The sequence below is a fragment of the Mercurialis annua genome, linkage group LG4, assembly GCF_937616625.2.
Source record: "Mercurialis annua linkage group LG4, ddMerAnnu1.2, whole genome shotgun sequence".
Classification (NCBI taxonomy): Eukaryota; Viridiplantae; Streptophyta; class Magnoliopsida; order Malpighiales; family Euphorbiaceae; genus Mercurialis; species Mercurialis annua.
In genome coordinates this window covers 39001657-39019505 of record NC_065573.1, presented here as the reverse complement: position 1 = coordinate 39019505, position 17849 = coordinate 39001657, and the positions used below count along the sequence as shown (strand labels likewise).

Sequence of the window (17849 nt, the reverse complement as noted above, 5' to 3'; positions counted from 1 at the left end):
GACCCTCTGCTGCCGGTTTCTATTTATGTCCTTCTGCTGCCGGTTTCTATTTGTCCATTTGCTACCGGTTTCTAATTATGTCCATCTGCTGCTAATTATGTCTATCTGTTGCCTGCTTCTATTTATGCTGTTTCTATATATGTCTATTTGTTGCCGATTTCTATGTCCATCTGCTGCAGCTTTCTATTTACGTCCATCTAGTGTTGGTTCCCATGTACGTCCCGGTGATATTGGTTCATATTAATGTCCCTTTAATGCTGGTCTCTCTGATGTCCCTCTGATGCTGGTTTTCATGTATGTCCAGTTGATGTTGGTTCCTATGTATGTCCCGCTAGTAATGGTTCTTATTAATGTCCCTTTAATGCTAGTTTCTATTGATGTTCCTTTGATGTTGGTCCCTCTGGTGTCCCTTTGATGTTGGTCCCTCTAATGTCCCTTTGATGCTCGTCCCTCTGATGTCCATATTGTCCCGGTACCTATGATGTCCCTCTGATGCTGGTCTCAGTCCCTCTGATGTCCCTCTGATACTGGTCTCGGTCCCTCTGATGTCCCTATGATGCTGGTCCTGGTCCCTCTGCTGTCCCTTTGATGCTGATGTCCCTTTAATGCTGGTCCCTCTGATTTCTCTCTGATGCTGATGTCCTTTTAATGTTGGTCCCTCTGATGCTGATGTCCAATGCTGATGTCCCTCTAATGCTGGTCCTTCTAATGTTGGTCCCTCTGATGTACCTCTAGTGCTAGTCCCTTTTGATGCCCCTTTAATGCTAGTCCTATTTTTGTCCATCTGATGTTGGTACTTTAAAATACAAAATTGAACAATGACTATAAAAATATAGGTATAATTGGTGGAAACATTTTATGGTAAAAAAATTGTTACAAGTTTATCAATTTAATTTTCAAGTTGCTTACTGTATTGCCTATTACAGCAAGTCTCTATTTTCGTTGTTGATCCAATTATGTATTTGATGGTAGTCCTTTTTAATGTCCCTCTGACATTAGTTCCTCTGATGTTGGTCTCATGTGTGTCCCGCTAATGTTGTTTCCAATGTATATTTTGCTAATGTTGGTTCCTATTAATTTTCTTTTGATGATGGTCCCTATTGATGTCTCTCTGATCTTATTCCTCTGATACTGATCCCTCTGATGTCCATATTGTCCCTCTCTCTGATGTCCCTCTGATGCTGGTTCGGGTCCTTCTGATGTCCCTTTAATGTTGGTCTCGATCCCTTTGATGCCCCATTTGATGCTATCTCGGTCCCTTTGATGCCCTCTCTTATGTTGGTCCCGGTCCCTTTTATGTCCCTCTAATGCCGTCACTCTGATGTCCCTCTGATGCTGGTCTCGGTCCCTCTGATATTGTTCCCTTCGATGCCGGTCCCTCTGATATCCCTTCGATGCTGGTCCCTCTGATGTTGGTCCCTCTAATGTCCCTCTAATGCTAGTTCCTTTAATGCTAGTCCTACTTTTGTCCACCTGATGTTGGTATTTTAAAATACGAAATTGAGCAATGATTATAAAAATATAGGTATAACAGGTAGAAACATTTAATGGGAAAGAATTGTTATAAGTCTATATCAATTTAATTTTCAATTTGCTTACAGTGTTACCTATTACAGCAAGTTCCTATTTTGGTTGTTAGTCCAATTATCAATTTGATGGTGGTCTCTTTTGATGTCCCTCTAATGCTAGTCCCTTCTAATATTGGTCTTATGTATTAGCTGCTAATGTTGGTTCTCATATATGTCCCGCTAATGTTGGTTCCTATTAATTTCCTTTTAATGTTGGTCCATGTTGATGTTGGTCCCTGTTGATGTCTCTCTGATGTCTATATTGTCCCGGTCCCTCTGATGTCTATATTGTCCCGGTCCCTTTGATGCCTTCTCTGATGCTGGTCTCTGTCACTCTGATGCCCCCTCTGTTGCTGGTCCCGGTCCCTCCGATGCCCCCTCTGATGCTGGTCCCGGTCTCTCTGATGCCCCCTCTGATGCTGGTCCCGGTCCCTCTGATGTCCTTTTGATGTTGGTCCCGGTCCCTCTGATGTCCCTTTGATGCCGGTCCCGGTCCCTCTGATGCTGGTCCCGGTCCCTCTGATGCCCCTTTGATGCTAGTCCCGGTCCCTCTGATGTCCCATTTGCTGCTGGTCCCGGTCCTTCTGATGTACAATTTGCTGCTAGTCCCGGTCCCTCTGATGTACCATTTGCTGCTAGTCTCAGTCCCTTTGATGTCCCTCTTATGCTGGTACCGGTCCCTTTCATGTCCTTTTGATGCTAGTCTCTCTAATGTCCCTTCGATGTTGTTCGCTCTGATGTCCCTTTGATGTTGGTCCCTATTGATGTCCGTTTAATGATATTCCTACTTTTGTCCATTTGATGTTGGTTCTTTATTATATGAAATTAATCGATGACTATAAAAATATAGGTATAATTACTAGAAACATTTAAAATTGTTGCTTGCAGTGTTGCCTATTTTAGCAACTCCCTGTTTTTATTGTTGATCAAATTATGTATCTGATGATAGGCCCTTTCGATGTCCTTCTAATGCTAGTCCCGCTAATGTTGGTTTCCATATATGTCCTGATAATATTGGTTTCTATATAGTCCCGCTAATGTTGGTTCTCATGTATGTCCTTTTGATCCTATTAATGTGCCTTTGATGCTGGTCCCTATTAATGTCCCTTTGATACTGGTCCCTATTGATGTCTCTTTGATGCTGGTCCCTATTGATGTCTCTTTGATGCTGGTTCCTCTGATTTCCCTATGATTCTGGTCCCTCTGATGTTCCTTTGATGCTGGTCCCTCTGATGTTCACATTGTCCCGTTCATTCTGATGTCCCTTTAATGCTGGTCCCTGTCCTTCTGATGCCATCTTTAATGCTTGTCCCGGTCCTTCTGATGTCCCTCTTATGTTGGTCCCGGTCCCTCTGATGTCCCTCTTATGCTGGTCTCTCTGATATCCCTCTGATGTTGGTCCCTCTGATGTCCCTCTAGTGCTAGTCCCTATTGATGTCTCTTTAATACTAGTCCTACTTTTGTGTATTTGAAGTTGGTTCTTTAAAATACGAAATTAAACAATGACTATAAAAATATGGTATAATTGGTAGGAACATTTCATGGTAAAAATTTATTACAAGTCTATATCAATTTAATTTTCAAGTTGCTTATAGTGTTGCCTATTACAACAAGTCCGTTTTGATGTCCCTTTGATGTTAGTTCCTCTGATGTTGTTCCCATGTATGTCCTGCTAATGTTGGTTCCCATGAATGTCCCTCTTATATTGGTTCCTATTAATTTCTTTTTAATACTGGTCCCTATTGATGTCCTTCTAATGTTGCTCTGTCTGATGTCCCTGTGATGCTGGTCCCTCTGATGTCTTTGTGATGCTGGTCCCTCTGATGTCTCTGTGATGCTGGTCCCTTTGATGCCCATATTGTCACGGTCCCTCTAATGCTTGTCCCGGTCCCTCTGATGTCCCTTCTGATGCTGGTCCCGGTCCCTCTGATGTCCCCTCTGATGCTAGTCCCGGTCCCTTTGATACCCCTTTTAATGCTAGTCCCGGTCCCTTTGTTGTGCATCTTATGCTGGTCTTGGTCCCTCTGATGTTGGTCGTTCTAATGTCCCTTCGATGTTGGTCGTTCTAATGTCCCTTCGATGTTGGTCGCGCTTATGTCCTTCTAGTGCTGGTCCCTATTGACGTCTCTTTAATGCTAGTCCTACTATTGTCCATTTGATGTTTGTTCTTTAAAATACGAAATTGAGCAATAACAATAAAAATATAGGTAGAATTGGTAGAAACAATTAAAAATGTTACAAGTATATAACAATTTAATTTTCAAGTTGCTTACAATGTTGCCTATGCAGCAAGTCTCTATTTTTGTTGTTGGTTCAATTATGTATCCGATTGTGGTCCGTTTTAATGTCCCTCTGATGCTAGTCCCTTTGATGTTGGTCTCATGTAAGTCCTGCTAATATTGGTTCCCATGTATGTCCCGCTAATGTTGGTTCTTATTAATTTTCTTTTGATGCTGGTCCCTGTATATGTCCCTTTGATGCTGGTCTCTATTGATGTCCCTCTGATGTCCTTCTTATGCTGGTCCCGGTCCCTCTGATGCCCCTTCTGATGCTGGTCTTGGTCCCTCTGATGTCCCTTTGATGCCGGTCGCGGTCCCTCTGATGTCCCTTTGATGCCGGTCTCTATTGATGTCCCTCTTATGCTTGTCCCGGTCCCTCTGATGCCCCTTCTGATGTTGGTCTCGGTCCCTCTGATGTCCTTTTGATGCTGGTCGCGGTCCCTCTGATGTCCCTTTGATGCTGGTCGTTGTCCCTCTGATGTCCTTTTGATGCTGATCCCGGTCCCTTTGATATCCTTTTGATACTGGTCCCGATCCCTCTAATGTCCCTTTTATGCTGTTCCCATTCCCTTTGATTCCCCCTTTGATGTTGTTTCCGGTTCTTTTGATGTCCCTCTTATGCTGGTTCCGGTCCCTCTGATGTCTCTGTGATGCTGGTCTCTCTAATGTCCCTTCGATGTTGGTCGCTCTAATGTCCCTTCGATGTTTGTCGCTCTGATGCCCCTTCAGTGTTGTTCCCTATTGATCTCCGTTTAATGCTAGTCCTATTTTTGTCCATCTGATATTGGTTCTTTAAAATACGAAATTGAGCAATGACTATAAAAATATAGGTATAATTGGTAGAAACATTTAATGGTAAAAAATTGTTACTAGTCTATATCAATTTAATTCTTAAGTTGCTTACAGTGTTGCCTATTACAGCAAGTACCTATCTTTGTTGTTGCTCCAATTTTGTATCTGATAGTGGTCCGTTTTGATGTCCCTCTAATGCTAGTCCCTCTCATGTTGGTTCCCATGTATGTCCCGCTGATGTTGGTTCCCATGCATGTCCCGCTAATGTTGGTTCTCATGTATGTTCCGCTAATGTTGGTTCTTATTAATTTCTTTTTGATGTTGGTCCCTATTGATGTCCTTTTGATGCCGGTCCTTATTGTTGTCCATTTGATTCTTGTTTCTCTAATGTCCCTCTAATGTAATTCCCTCTGATGTCCATATTGTCCCGATCACTCTAATGTCCCTCTGATGCTAGTCCCGGTCCCTCTGATGTCTCTTTGATGCTGGTCCCGATCCCTCTGATGTCCCCTCTGATGATGGACTTTCTGATGTCCCTTCGATGTTGGTCACTCTGATGTCCCTCTTGTGGTGATCTTTGTTGATGTCCCTTTAATGCTAGTCCTACTTTTGTCCATCTAATGTTGGTTCTTTAAAATACAAAATTGAGTAATGACTATAAAAATATCGGTAAGTATATGGTATAAACATTTAATTATAAATAATTGTTACAAGTCTGTTAATTTAATTTTAAGTTGCTTACAGTGTTGCTTACTACAGCAAGTCCTTATTTTTGTTGTTGTTGTTGTTGTTGTTGTTGGTCCAATTATGTATCTAATGATGGTTTCTTTTGATGTCCCTCTGATGGTGGTAGTCCCTTTTGATGTCCCTCTGATGCTAGTCTCTCTGATGTTGGTCTCATGTATGTCCCGCTAATGTTGGTTTCCATGTATGTCTCGCTAATGTTGGTTCCTATTAATTTCCTTTTGATGCTGGTCCCTATTAATGTCCCTTTGATGCTGGTCTCTACTATTGTCCCTCTGATGCTGATGCTGGTCCCTCTGATGTCCATATTGTCCCGGTCCCTCTGATGTCATTCTGATGCTGGTCTCGGCCCTTCTGATGCTGGTCCTGGTCCCTTTGATGTCCCTTTGATGTCTCTTTTGATGCTAGTCCCGGTTTCTCTGATGCTGGTCCCTCTGATGGTGGTCTCTTTGATGTCCCTTGGATGTTGGTTGCTCTTATGTCTCTTCGATGTTGGTCGCTCTGATGTCCCTTTAGTGCTAGTTCCTATTGATGTCCCTTTGATGCTAGTCCTTTTTTTGTCCATTGATGTTTGTTTTTTAAAATACGAAATTGAGCAATAACTATAAAAATATAGATTTAATTGGTGTAAACATTTAATGATAAAAAAGTGTTACAAGTTTATAACAATTCAATTTTCAAGTTGCTTACAATGTTGAATCAGCAATCATGAATAATGATGTTTGTTGCATAAGTCTTTATATGTAATCTTCTTATTGGGCTGCTTTATATATGGTTATTTGAATTCGTGTACTTAGATTATCAAACTTAAGACTTTTTTTATGTGTTTTCACTTTTTTCATGAGATATGAATTCTTATTATCTTTTAATAGAAGTCTTTTTTCCAAATTATATAACTGTCACTAGTTGTTTGTTGTGGTTGTGAGTTTTTCCTTAGGTAGCTCCTCACAGCCTCTTGGCTTAGTTTATCTATTTAGCATGATTTATGATGTGCGGAGAGAGTATAACCCATGATACCCTATCATCTCAGTTGTTCAAATGAATGACATTAATTTTCATTAAGAACCGCTATCTTTGTAGTTCTAGAGGGATACTCCTAGACCGATCTTATGTTTCATTGAATGTTACAATTTTCATTGCATACGCTAGTCTCATGGCTCCATTGCATGTCATAAACTCTATATTTATTAAGCCGCTACCTTTGGTTTCATGGTTCTATTATCTTCTAGTAGTTTTATGGATCCTCTTAATATTATAAACCTATCTATGAACTGTCTTTATGGTATCATAGTTAATTAGCAGTGTAATCCCGCCATTGAGTATTACAAGTTCTGTTTCAACTGACACCAGTCTCTTGCAACGAATGCCACAAGTTAATGTGTTAATATCTGATATTATCTACTATGAGCTTCGAATAATTTGATGATACCCTACCTAGTTTACTTGTTATGTTATAATGGAGAGCCATTATGCTGTATAAAAAATCTTTTTGGATTGTAATTCTTGTTTATTTTCTAATTCACTTTGTTATCTAGGTTACTCTTATTGCTGCATGTCTGCTTAAAGGTATGGTCTAGGATACAACCTTCTGAATTTGGTCTTATGTATATTGGGCTTGTAGTTAGCATGTGGTTCAAGCTTTTTAATTTTTTTTCTTATTTATCCTTTTTATGTGAATGAGGCCATTATTATGGATTCATATGTACCACTAGTTAGGGAACCAACTTTTGAAATAAAAACTTCGATAGGGTGTTAATTTTTATGATTTTAACTTTTTCTAGTATACACTAGTATGTGGTGGTTTTTTAAGCATGTGCAGAAAGAAAATGCTAGGTGTGCCACTGGTTCTTTATTCATCCTGCTGCCTATCAAAATTTTCTAGTAATTGCTTTGAGATGTATTTCTGGAGGCACAAAATTGGTTGCTACTAATGCTAATTTTAAGCAACTATAAGTGGGTTTATGGGAATGATATTAAATATGTTAATATATTATTTAGAGCTGTTCTTATCTTGATGATGGAATTGGGATATTAGGAATAGAATTTGGGAGGTATTCAGAGATAGCAAGGTGGATACATATTGGGCTCTGTCTTGGATCTCGAAATCGCTAATATTGATGCCATGATTCAAATATTGAGATAGAAAGAATTGGTTTCTGGTTTATTTGTGGAAGGTCAAATGAGTGCAAAAGTCATATGTCCAGATTATGTTATAATCTTCATATTAATTTAACCATGTGTCTTGCATGCAAAAGCTCTAACTTTATTTGATTGATCGATATCAACAAAATTGCTTAGTTGCTTACTTTGCTGCCAAATTATGCCCCTTTGCTCGAAATTCTTATAATTAATCATTGTGTTGAGTGTTGATTATGTTAAATAGGTTGAATTGACTGGAAAAAATGAAGAAGTAATTGCTGATTTGGGAATTCTTAGGTTTCCAAGCCAAATTTGACCCTAATTTTTTTGGACAGTTCAATTCAGTGGTGGATTTGTTCTTTTTTGGCAACTATTTTTCCATTTTTGTAGGTAAAGAGTTTACATACCTTGTTCCCTTACCAATGCGTTAATAATGGAACTGCTCTTACAGTAGTAGCTCATGTTATAAATGTGCAGCTCTGCAACTATTAGCTGCATATTGGTTTTTCTTTGGAAAGTCCAATGACATGTTTTGTTGCACTTATCTTGTTGCTTTTGAGGTTTCAGTTTTGCTAGTTACATTTTCACGTCATATGAAGGATGAGTAGAAGCATAATTGAAAGCTTTGCTATTTTTATGCTTTTGAAAGGAAATTTCTTGCAGCATTTCTTTTGTTCTATGCTTTATTCATTTCAGTATTTAGACTTTTGTGATGCTATATTTTTTGAGTTAAGGTACATTTTGCCTTTTGAATTTGAAGTTCAGATACTTTGCGGCTATAGTTGTACTCTGCTTGAATTTTGGACTTTTTTTCTCATTTGTTGGATGTGATTTGACTCCTGAATTCAGACATGGACCTCATTTTCAAAAGCTATATAACGGTCAAAAAAACACTTGTCAATAGATAATTTCGCGTGCTATCATTATGGATTATGGATGTGTATTTGCTAAGTTGCTAGTTGTTGGTGCTTGAATTTCAGAAGCTGTAAAAATTGCAATAATATGATATTGAACAGTTTTATGGATAGTTGCTTTGATTCGTTTTTCTAGACTAATCTAATTTAGTTACTTTTATGTTGTTTGTTTTCTTTTTATTGATTTTTGATTGTGTTGGATTTGTTAGTTTTGTTTGTATGATTTTTGATTAAAAATTGGATTTTATTCACTTAATGATTTGCCATGATTTATAATTCATTTTAGTTGAGTTTAAGTTTTAATGTACTTATTTTATCTTTCATAATATTTGTCAGCTTATGGATTAGTGTGATAAATAAGCTTTGGTTTTAATTATCATGCTCGTCTGGTGAAGATGTGTTATTTAGTCTGTGATATGTCATGTTTCTGTTTTGTTTTAGTGCAATTTAAGTTTTCGTGCATTTGCATTATTTTCAAGAACTTTATCAGCTTGTTTATCCGCTGACAGATAAAGTTTGGTAGCTAGATTTACCATATTAGAGTTATCTCTGGTAGGTCGGATGTTTGAATTTGCAAAATTGAGTATTGTAAAGGCATTTGATCTTTTGGATTGAAATTAAGATTTAGAGTAAATCTTTCAGGAATATGATCTGACTTTATTATTTGTGTGTACATTTAGGATTTTTTTTTCCTTCCAAAATGTAGGCTTATTAGAGTTACCTCTGATAGGTCGGACGTTTGGATTAGCAAAATTGCGTATTGTAGAAAGACATTTGATGTTTTGGACTGAAATTAGGATTTAGAGTAATCTTTTGGGAATATGATCCGATTCTTATTATATGTATGTTCATTTAGGATTCTTGTCAAAATTTTGAGTTTGATATATAAATGAGTTGGAAGAAAATTTGTATTTAGTTGTGTATTCTTGTTTATGATTCTGGATGCATGCTTCTATAACATTGTGAAACTAAAAAGCCTTTCACTTGTGGATCATATTAAACTCGTATATATGATGAATTTAACATCATCAGTTTGATACTACTTAGCTACTTGTTTATTTGATCAAACTGCATCAACCTGATAGTACTTGACTATACTTGCTTATTTGATTAAACTGCTTTAGCTTCTCTTATCTTAACGTCATCATCGATTCTGAACCTTTACAAGTATGATACTGTTACTCGTATTTTATGCTTTCTCTGTGTTCTTCCGTAAAAATCAGTCGATCATATGAGTGTAGACTAGAGAAAGTGTATATTTGTGCTAAGCAATGGATTGAAAGTTTGTGCCTGAGGCCTTCTTGTCAAAAGTGGCATCCATTATTTGTCATTGTTTCATATTTGACAAAGCAGGAGTAGTGCACTACAATTTGATGAAAAGCCTTGTCTGACCATATGGTCGTTTAACCCCTCTAATTTGGCGTAACATATTAAAAATGTCTAAATTTATGTTTTATGACAGAAATTCACATTTGTTATTATTTCTCAGTTTACATCCGTAACCATCAATACCAGCTTCAGATTGATATAAATTGACTCAAAATTGAGAAGCTGTAAATTTTTTTATCTCAAGTGGAAGGGATGAAAAGAATCTCTGCTGAGACTTATTTCACTCGAAATTATAGAATCTTTAAGCTACCTTGTACGATTGGTTATTCCCATGTACAATATAGTAAAGCTAATGCAAAATTATATACATTGGCAGTCTCATATTTTGTGCAAGTTATATGTAGCTCTCTAATATACATAATGTGTCAGCTAGTTCTTATTTTGGTTTCTTTATGAAGCTACATTCTTTAGCCGGTCTACAACTTTGTTGATCGTTGGCCTCTTAAAAGGGTTCTGGTTAACACAAATGCAGGCGACGTCTAGAACCTGCACCATCTCATCTTCGAACCCCTTTCCTCTCAGAACAGGATCAAATATTTGATCTTGTTTGCCGTTGTTCCGCATTTTCATAACCCAACCCACCATTTCTCTTGATATCTTTGGCTTGAAAACTTCTACTGGTCTCTTCCCAGTAAGCAGCTCAAGCATTACAACACAAAAACTATACATGTCCCCTCTCAATGTTGCTACCCATGCTTGCCCGTACTCCGGAGGAATGTAGCCTAAAGTTCCAACAAGCTCAGTTGAAACATGAGTTTGATAAGGTAGAATTAACCTCGACAATCCAAAATCCACTACGTGGGCTTCAAACTTTTCATCGAGAAGGATGTTGCTCAACTTGGTATCACGATGAACAATGTGAGGTTCGCATATTTGATGCATATAAGCAAGACCACGGCTTGCTCCTCTTGCGATCTTCAGTCTAGTTGGTCAATCCAATTGAGATGCACCATCTGGTTTCTCGTGCAACCAGTAATCCAAACTTCCATTCGCCATATATGAATAAATTAGCAACCTGAAACCTTCATATACACAATAACCTTGCAATGCAACTAAGTTCTCATGTTGAGCTGTGTATAAAGCCTCTACTTCTGCTTTGTAAAACTAATCCGAAGCCTCTACATACTGTATTCATCTCTACATTATCAGAGTAATGATCCTCCTCTTCGACAATATCCACAGCACTAGTATAGCAAGAACAAAACCAGTTCCAAAACAAGTACCAAGAACAAGTCCAAGGACAAGATTTGCATTCGTGTTTTTATGGGGTGAAGTAGTATGGATAGCTTCTGATCGATTGGAGCAAGAACTTCACAACTTGACCACACAGTCCCGGATTTCGTAAAAAGTTGGAATGGTATAGAGGCCCTTGAAGAATGTTATTTCTGACGTTGAACAAAGACAAGAAATGAAGACCTCTTAGTAAACAAGGAATTTCTCCAGATAGCTTGTTTCCGGAGACATCCAATTTCTCTAAGTTGGTGAGGTTTGGTAGTTGATCAGGAATTTTTCCAGAGAAGTTGTTATTAGATTAAAGTTCTTAAAGATTCAAGATTTTGATTACATCGTTTAAAGTATATCAGCGGAACAAGCTGAAAATGAAAATTTTAATGGTGTAATTGCTATTACGAAATTTTCCATACTTGAATTTAGTCTGATTATTATAACCTTCAAATTTAGGATCTTAAAATTTCTGTTGTTTCGTTTTTTTTTTAAATAGATCAATGGTTTAATTTAGGCCTAACTACTTAAAAACCCCTCACCTTAAAACTTTTTTTCAATTCCACCCCGACGTTGAAAAGTTGTCAATTTTACCCACTTTTGAATTTTCCGTTTTCAATTATACCCCAATTTTTTAATTTTTATTAATTTTTTTATTTAAATGATGAAATCATTCAATTAACTAAGTTTAAAGATGAAATTAATTTTTTTTATTTAAAAAACACAAATAAGTCCTTTATTTTTAAAAATTAGTTAAGAATTTTTATAAAAGTAAATATAATATATTCGGTTATAAAATATTTTTCCATACTGAATAATAAGATAGAAATTTAAATAATAATATATTAACCAAATGCAGTATTTTAATTTTGCAGTTCAATCAAACTAAAAGATAGGTATTCCTACTAATTTGGAGACAATTTAGTTATTTTTTACATACTAAAAACTAAATTGGAGATAATTTAGCTACCTATTCTAATTAGGATTTAATTACAATAGTGATTAATTAAATAACTAATTAGTTAATGACTATAAAACTTTTATTTAATAGTAAACTGAAAAGGATTATTCAGTAAATTTGTAATTCTCCCCCTCCATCCGTGCTTTTATAGATAGTATAGATAGAAATAATAATTGGTTATAAATTTTTCTTCCCAGATAAGTCAAAATTGGAATTACCACATCTACTAATTTTCATTAATGCAAATATAGCATTTGTTTTCCTGAATTGTTGTTGCTTTCTAATCTATATAAACCAATAATTAATCCCTCATTATCTCATCTCATAAACAGTCAGGTTAGTTTCATCCTTCCTTTCTTTTGCTAATTGTTTTCCTTTTCTTTTTGCTATTTATTTTTTATCACAATAAATAGAAAAAAATTAACCTGAGACTCTTAAGTCGAAATAAACAAAAACAAATGTATTAACTTTTCTATGAAAAAAATTGATAAGGTGAGCGCTTGTGGGAGGAATTCAACCCGCGATCTTTATAGTTTACTGTTCAACGCTTATACCATTTGAGTTATAGCTCGTTGATAACATTGGAAAATTACATTGACGGATTTTAATTTGTAGGGATCATGGATTTACGAACGACTTTATTAATTATTTTCATATGGTGTTTGTGGTCGATACACCATGGAGTTGAAGGCAATAGTGCATTCTCTAGAAAACAAGGCAATAAGCCAGTTAAAACTATTCGAGTATGAAAATTTCTTGAATTGTATATCTTTATGTTTTATTTATATTTGTGAAGATGCTTTTAAAAAAAATGCATTCTGACATTTTTTTTTATTTATGTTTTTTATTTTAATCTTTTTATTTCCACATAATGACTTTTTATGATATTCAATTGATAAAAGACGAAGAGCGGACATGTATATAATTGCGTAGAATTCCACAAGCAACCCGCTTTTTATCATCCTTCTTTGAAAAACCATACTGTTCACTATGATGAGGTTCGTTACATTTTGAGCTAATTATTATATTAGTTTGTTTTTGTTTATTTTCACATAATTATTAAATTTTTATAATTTGACATTGCAGATAAAACAGTATGTTGAGAAACATAGTATCAGACAAAAAGGAACAGGCATATCCAACTTAAAGAGCATGTGGCTGAACGGTGAAGGATGTCCAAACGGTACCGTTCCAATTAGGGAAGTGGCCGATAATAAATTTATCAATAACAAATTTCCCAGTACTGGAATTTATGATATAAAAGCAGGTTTTGAAGATCGTCCTAATCCTGGTGTCCATGTAAGTCCATTTAATAATGTACATTTTAGACAAAATAAAAGTAATAAACATACTACTAATATATAATTGTTTCAGTTTGGTACAACAATTTTATGTTTTATGTCAGTTATATCTAAACAATAAAAAATATAAAAGATTGATCTGATAAAATAAAATTTAATAAAATTTAATAAAATATATTTTAATTTTTTATGACAAGTAAGTTCATGTTTCAAATGATAAACAAACATTGATAAATTTTCTTTTAGATTTCTATGATTCTTTGTCCACTTACAGACTAATTTATCATAAAGATAAATTAAAATATTTTAATTAAATTATTAATTTATTGTTTTAATATAATTGATATAATTATAAAACTATTTAATAAAAAATATGTTTTAGATTAACTACTAGCAGAGTCGTAACCGCTTGTGTGATGTGCCAAAACATATTAATTAGTCGGACTTGAGCATAATCAGATTGTATCCAAATTGTTATTTTAAATGTAACTCATAGCCTGTTTTGGTTAAGACTTCATATCACGTTGATTATTTTGTATGATTGTTTTAAAATTCTTAACTGTACTAAAATATTTTTTGATTTCAATTCTAATGATTGGTTGATGTTTATAATTACTTGTAGTATGCAATTCTTCGCACAAAAAAATCTAATCGGCGGTACTATGGGGCTGGGATGAATGTGAGCATATATAAGCCTCATGTCAAAGGCTCTCAATTTAGTGCTGCTCGCTTCAAACTAGCAAATGGACCAGATAGTATAGAAACTGGTTGGATGGTAATTATCTCAATATATTTAAATTAATTTATCATTAGGTTAAATCTACAACGTGTTTAATAATTATGATATGAATTCTAAAATCTACCAATGTCAAATAACTATCATTATTTTATAATTAGAAGTATCAATCATTTTTCTGATATAAAAATTTCGATGTAAATATCAAAATATACATTATTTCGTCATTCACATAAGTACTATCTTTATTGTTCGGTATTTTATATTGCAAAAAATTAATAGTTCATATCTAATATTAAAATATAATTAAATAATATATTAAACTTCGTGATTTATTTTGTGATAACCCGATTTTTTAAGATATTAATTGCATATAATTGTCGATTTATGTCTACTTCAGGTGAATCCCACTCTCTATGGAGATAATTTGACTCATCTTTACGTATTTACTAATGTAAGTAATGCATGTTTACTGTGCAAATTTTTCTGTTTTAGGTGTTTTCGAAAAATAAATTAATACACTTGATAATATTTTTAATTGTCAATTGTATTTGAATAAAAGCTAGTATCAATTTGTTACAACATCATCTTTCTGCAATTAATGTCAATTATATCCAACTATTAATTTAAAATATCAATAACTTAATTAAAAATATAAAAAGGTACAAAAAAATACTTCGATTTTTTCTCAAAAGTATATATCACCAGTTTTACTTTTTTAGGCACAATTAAGTTCTTATGCTTTTAAAATTGAACAATTAAACACGCGTTATTTTAAAATCGAACAAATAAACCCTTTTATCTTATTTTTTGGACACTTCCCCCCTCAAATTTTCAATAAATATTTTAAACATTAAAATTATTTTTGAACTTTTTTCTTATTTGATTATGAAAGATATGTTAGCTATTAACGAGTGTTTTTAATGGTGTTAGACAAAATATGTTATTGTTTTATTTGAAACTAAAGAGGACTTAATTGTATCGAAAAAAGTGAAAGGGTTGATATGTACTTTTTTAAAAACTACGATGGTTTTTTGTACCTTCTGCCAAATATAAAAATAAATTTATTTTTAGCTATTTTTATGACAAACTAATTTATAGTTAGAGAAGATATTAGCAACAAAAAAATGATTCAATTTTATCAGCATCTTTATTGTTTTGTTAGTTGTATAATTTGTTTTCATTTTATACTACTCATCTGGTTTGATTTTTTTTCAAATTTCTTACAAATATAACTGTAATATATATATATATATATATATATATATATATATATATATATATATATATATATATATATATATATATATATATATATATATATATATATATATATATATATATATATATATATATATATAATGAGTTTTGAAAGTATATCATACGTTATATTTTATCAATTGCATCATTAATCTTTTTAACGTGTTATTATTGATAACAATTATAAAATAAATTATCAAAATTTTGTATTCATTGATAGAATTAAAAATTTGATCTGAATTTTTGAAATATAAACTCATTATATCATCAAAGTTTATATAATTATTACTTTGTTATTATAGGGAGGAAATTCACACTGTTACAATACACATTGTCTTGGAATAATATCCGTTCGTGCGGATTTTCCTATTGACGCAGTTATCACAACAATTTCTACTCGCGGCAAGGAGAAAGTACAATATGTACTGGAATTCTTCATCTTCAAGGTACAATCAATTTGCTTTAAATTTGGAAAAAAAAATTAGGTAGACTCAGTCTATTACATCATCTGTGGACTAAACCAATCATATCATAACACCTCATTAAAATGAGGGTATTCTTGTAATATCATTATTCAAAAGTATATGCAAATAACAAACGAAATTACAAAAATACCCTCATTTTAATGAAATGTTATGACATGATTGGCTTAATCCACATATGACGTGGTAGACTGAGTTTACATAAAAATTTCTCTTAAATTTGTATCTCTCATTTTCAAAGGTAATCAATAACACTGCAACTTTTTATGGGACGAGCTTGAACGTGTTTGAACCAAATTCAACTAAGTTGATTGGATTCGAATCAAATTTGATTTTGTTAACTGCAAATCGAAACATAGTTCGAAGTTGTTATGGGTCTGATATTTAATCCAAGTCCGGTATATGTATTAAATTTATGCACATCGATTTAACTTTTTTTTCAGATTATCAACTATAAAATGTAAAACATGCAGGTAACAAATAAACTTAATACGGCTTCAGACTCAGATTGTGAATTAAATATAAAAAATATATAGCTTTTTTTTATAGAGATACATTTTCAAAAATTTCATATATACAAATACGTTTTAATAGCTTTTATGGTAGTTTGTTAAAGTATTTTTTTAAAACATATTTTTATATGAAAAATATATTTATATAAAAAATAGGGGGAAACCCCATAAAAACTCAAAAACAATCCTTAATTTTTTAATAAACATGCTTTAAGTTCAAAAAAAATTATCTAAAAACAAAAATGTAATAACTTTGTATGCTTTTATGTTTGTCTATAAAAGATGCATCACATATACACAATAGATATTTCAAATGTACATCGCCTATTTATTTCCTATACAGAGCGTATAAGGTGAGCGATTTTGAAAAAAAGATGAAAATCGAGCATACAAAACTGATTTTTTATATTATAACAGGATCAAAGTAATGGAAATTGGTTTCTTAGAATAAATGGTGAAATTATTGGGTTTTGGCCAGCGCAAAGATTCGAATTTTTAGGAGAAGCCGCTAACTACGTAGACTGGGGAGGAGAAGTGTTCAGTCCTAATTTGCCTAATCCGCCGATGGGGGCCGGCGATAGTATTATTTTCACAGACAGGAAACAAGATGCATTTTGCTCTCGAATATCAGTTATAAATGAAGACCATAAAGTTGTGGATGCACCAAAAACTGAAAAATATACAGATTTAGATGTGTATCATGTCGTGGACGGAGGTTCTGATAATGGTCCGTGGAGGCATATGTTTTATTTTGGCGGATCAGGAACCGATCCGTCTAGGGATGGCGAATTTCCCCTTCCTCCATGGGATGATTATTCCCATCAAATACCCCCATAAATTTGGAATGGGACAGAGAGTATAGTCTCCACTCTATGGATATCTCCGCCCATGGGGAAACTTAATTTATATGACTATATTATTACCAATTTTGTTATATATAATTTATACTAGTATTTGATTTATTTTTTATTAGTACAAATTTAATAATAAAATATATAATAGTTTATATATTTATATAGTGATAAAAAAGATATAAATTTTCAGATTATTTTAGTGTTTAGTTGTAATTTTTTTAAATTTAAAAGACTAAAAATGTATTTTCATGTTTTAAAACAAAAAGTAGCATTTGTTTTATAATCAAAATAGATTTTCTTTTTAATGATATTTATTATTATTAAACACTTCAAGTCATTAATCTAATATTTAAAAACAAAAATTAATTAAATGGATGGAAATCCCATGGGTATTGGAAATAACATGGAGATGAGTTCATCCTCGTAAATTAAATGGGAATGGAAATGGGGACTACTTTTTCATCACCACCTTACCATATTTCTATCTACTAGTTTCGTATTACGTGCTATGCACGTGGCTCGTAACGTAACTACTCAATATATTAGTAAATTTATTATAATTATATCAATTTTTTATTTATAATTAATATTAAATTAGTTAAGAATTTTTGTAAAAGTAAATATAATATATTAAGTTATTAAATTTTTTTCATACTGAATTTATTCTTCTTTTGGTTTTATAATAATCATAATTAAA

The 17849-nt window shown here is 33.4% G+C and overlaps 2 protein-coding genes across 2 annotated transcripts; one reads left to right on the top strand and one right to left on the bottom strand.

The window, feature by feature from the left end:
* Positions 1 to 4081: 4081 nt before the first annotated feature.
* LOC126678684 (uncharacterized) lies at positions 4082 to 4917 on the bottom strand. Its single transcript, XM_050373579.1, has 2 exons — positions 4752 to 4917; positions 4082 to 4518 (listed from the first exon to the last, which is right to left on the bottom strand). Exons 1-2 carry the CDS (start codon positions 4915 to 4917, stop codon positions 4082 to 4084), a joined length of 603 nt encoding a protein of 200 aa, XP_050229536.1.
* Positions 4918 to 12320: 7403 nt separating this feature from the next.
* LOC126676143 (uncharacterized) lies at positions 12321 to 17260 on the top strand. The gene is made up of 8 exons (XM_050370277.2): positions 12321 to 12343; positions 12623 to 12750; positions 12910 to 13005; positions 13094 to 13306; positions 13931 to 14083; positions 14445 to 14498; positions 15607 to 15750; positions 16716 to 17260. The coding sequence occupies exons 2-8, from the start codon at positions 12628 to 12630 to the stop codon at positions 17133 to 17135; spliced, it is 1203 nt and encodes a 400-aa protein (XP_050226234.1). The 5' UTR covers positions 12321 to 12343; positions 12623 to 12627; the 3' UTR covers positions 17136 to 17260.
* Positions 17261 to 17849: the final 589 nt, after the last annotated feature.

Coding starts and splice junctions, on each gene's coding strand:
- LOC126676143 (XM_050370277.2), top strand. CDS start 12,628: ATGGATTTACGAACGACTTTATTAATTATTTTCATATGGTGTTTGTGG. Junction 12,751..12,909: donor AGCCAGTTAAAACTATTCGA/GTATGAAAATTT, acceptor AATTGATAAAAG/ACGAAGAGCGGACATGTATA. Junction 13,307..13,930: donor GTCCTAATCCTGGTGTCCAT/GTAAGTCCATTT, acceptor AATTACTTGTAG/TATGCAATTCTTCGCACAAA.
- LOC126678684 (XM_050373579.1), bottom strand. CDS start 4,917: ATGAGAACCAACATTAGCGGGACATGCATGGGAACCAACATCAGCGGG. Junction 4,519..4,751: donor TTGCTGTAATAGGCAACACT/GTAAGCAACTTA, acceptor CCAACATCGAAG/GGACATTAGAGAGACCAGCA.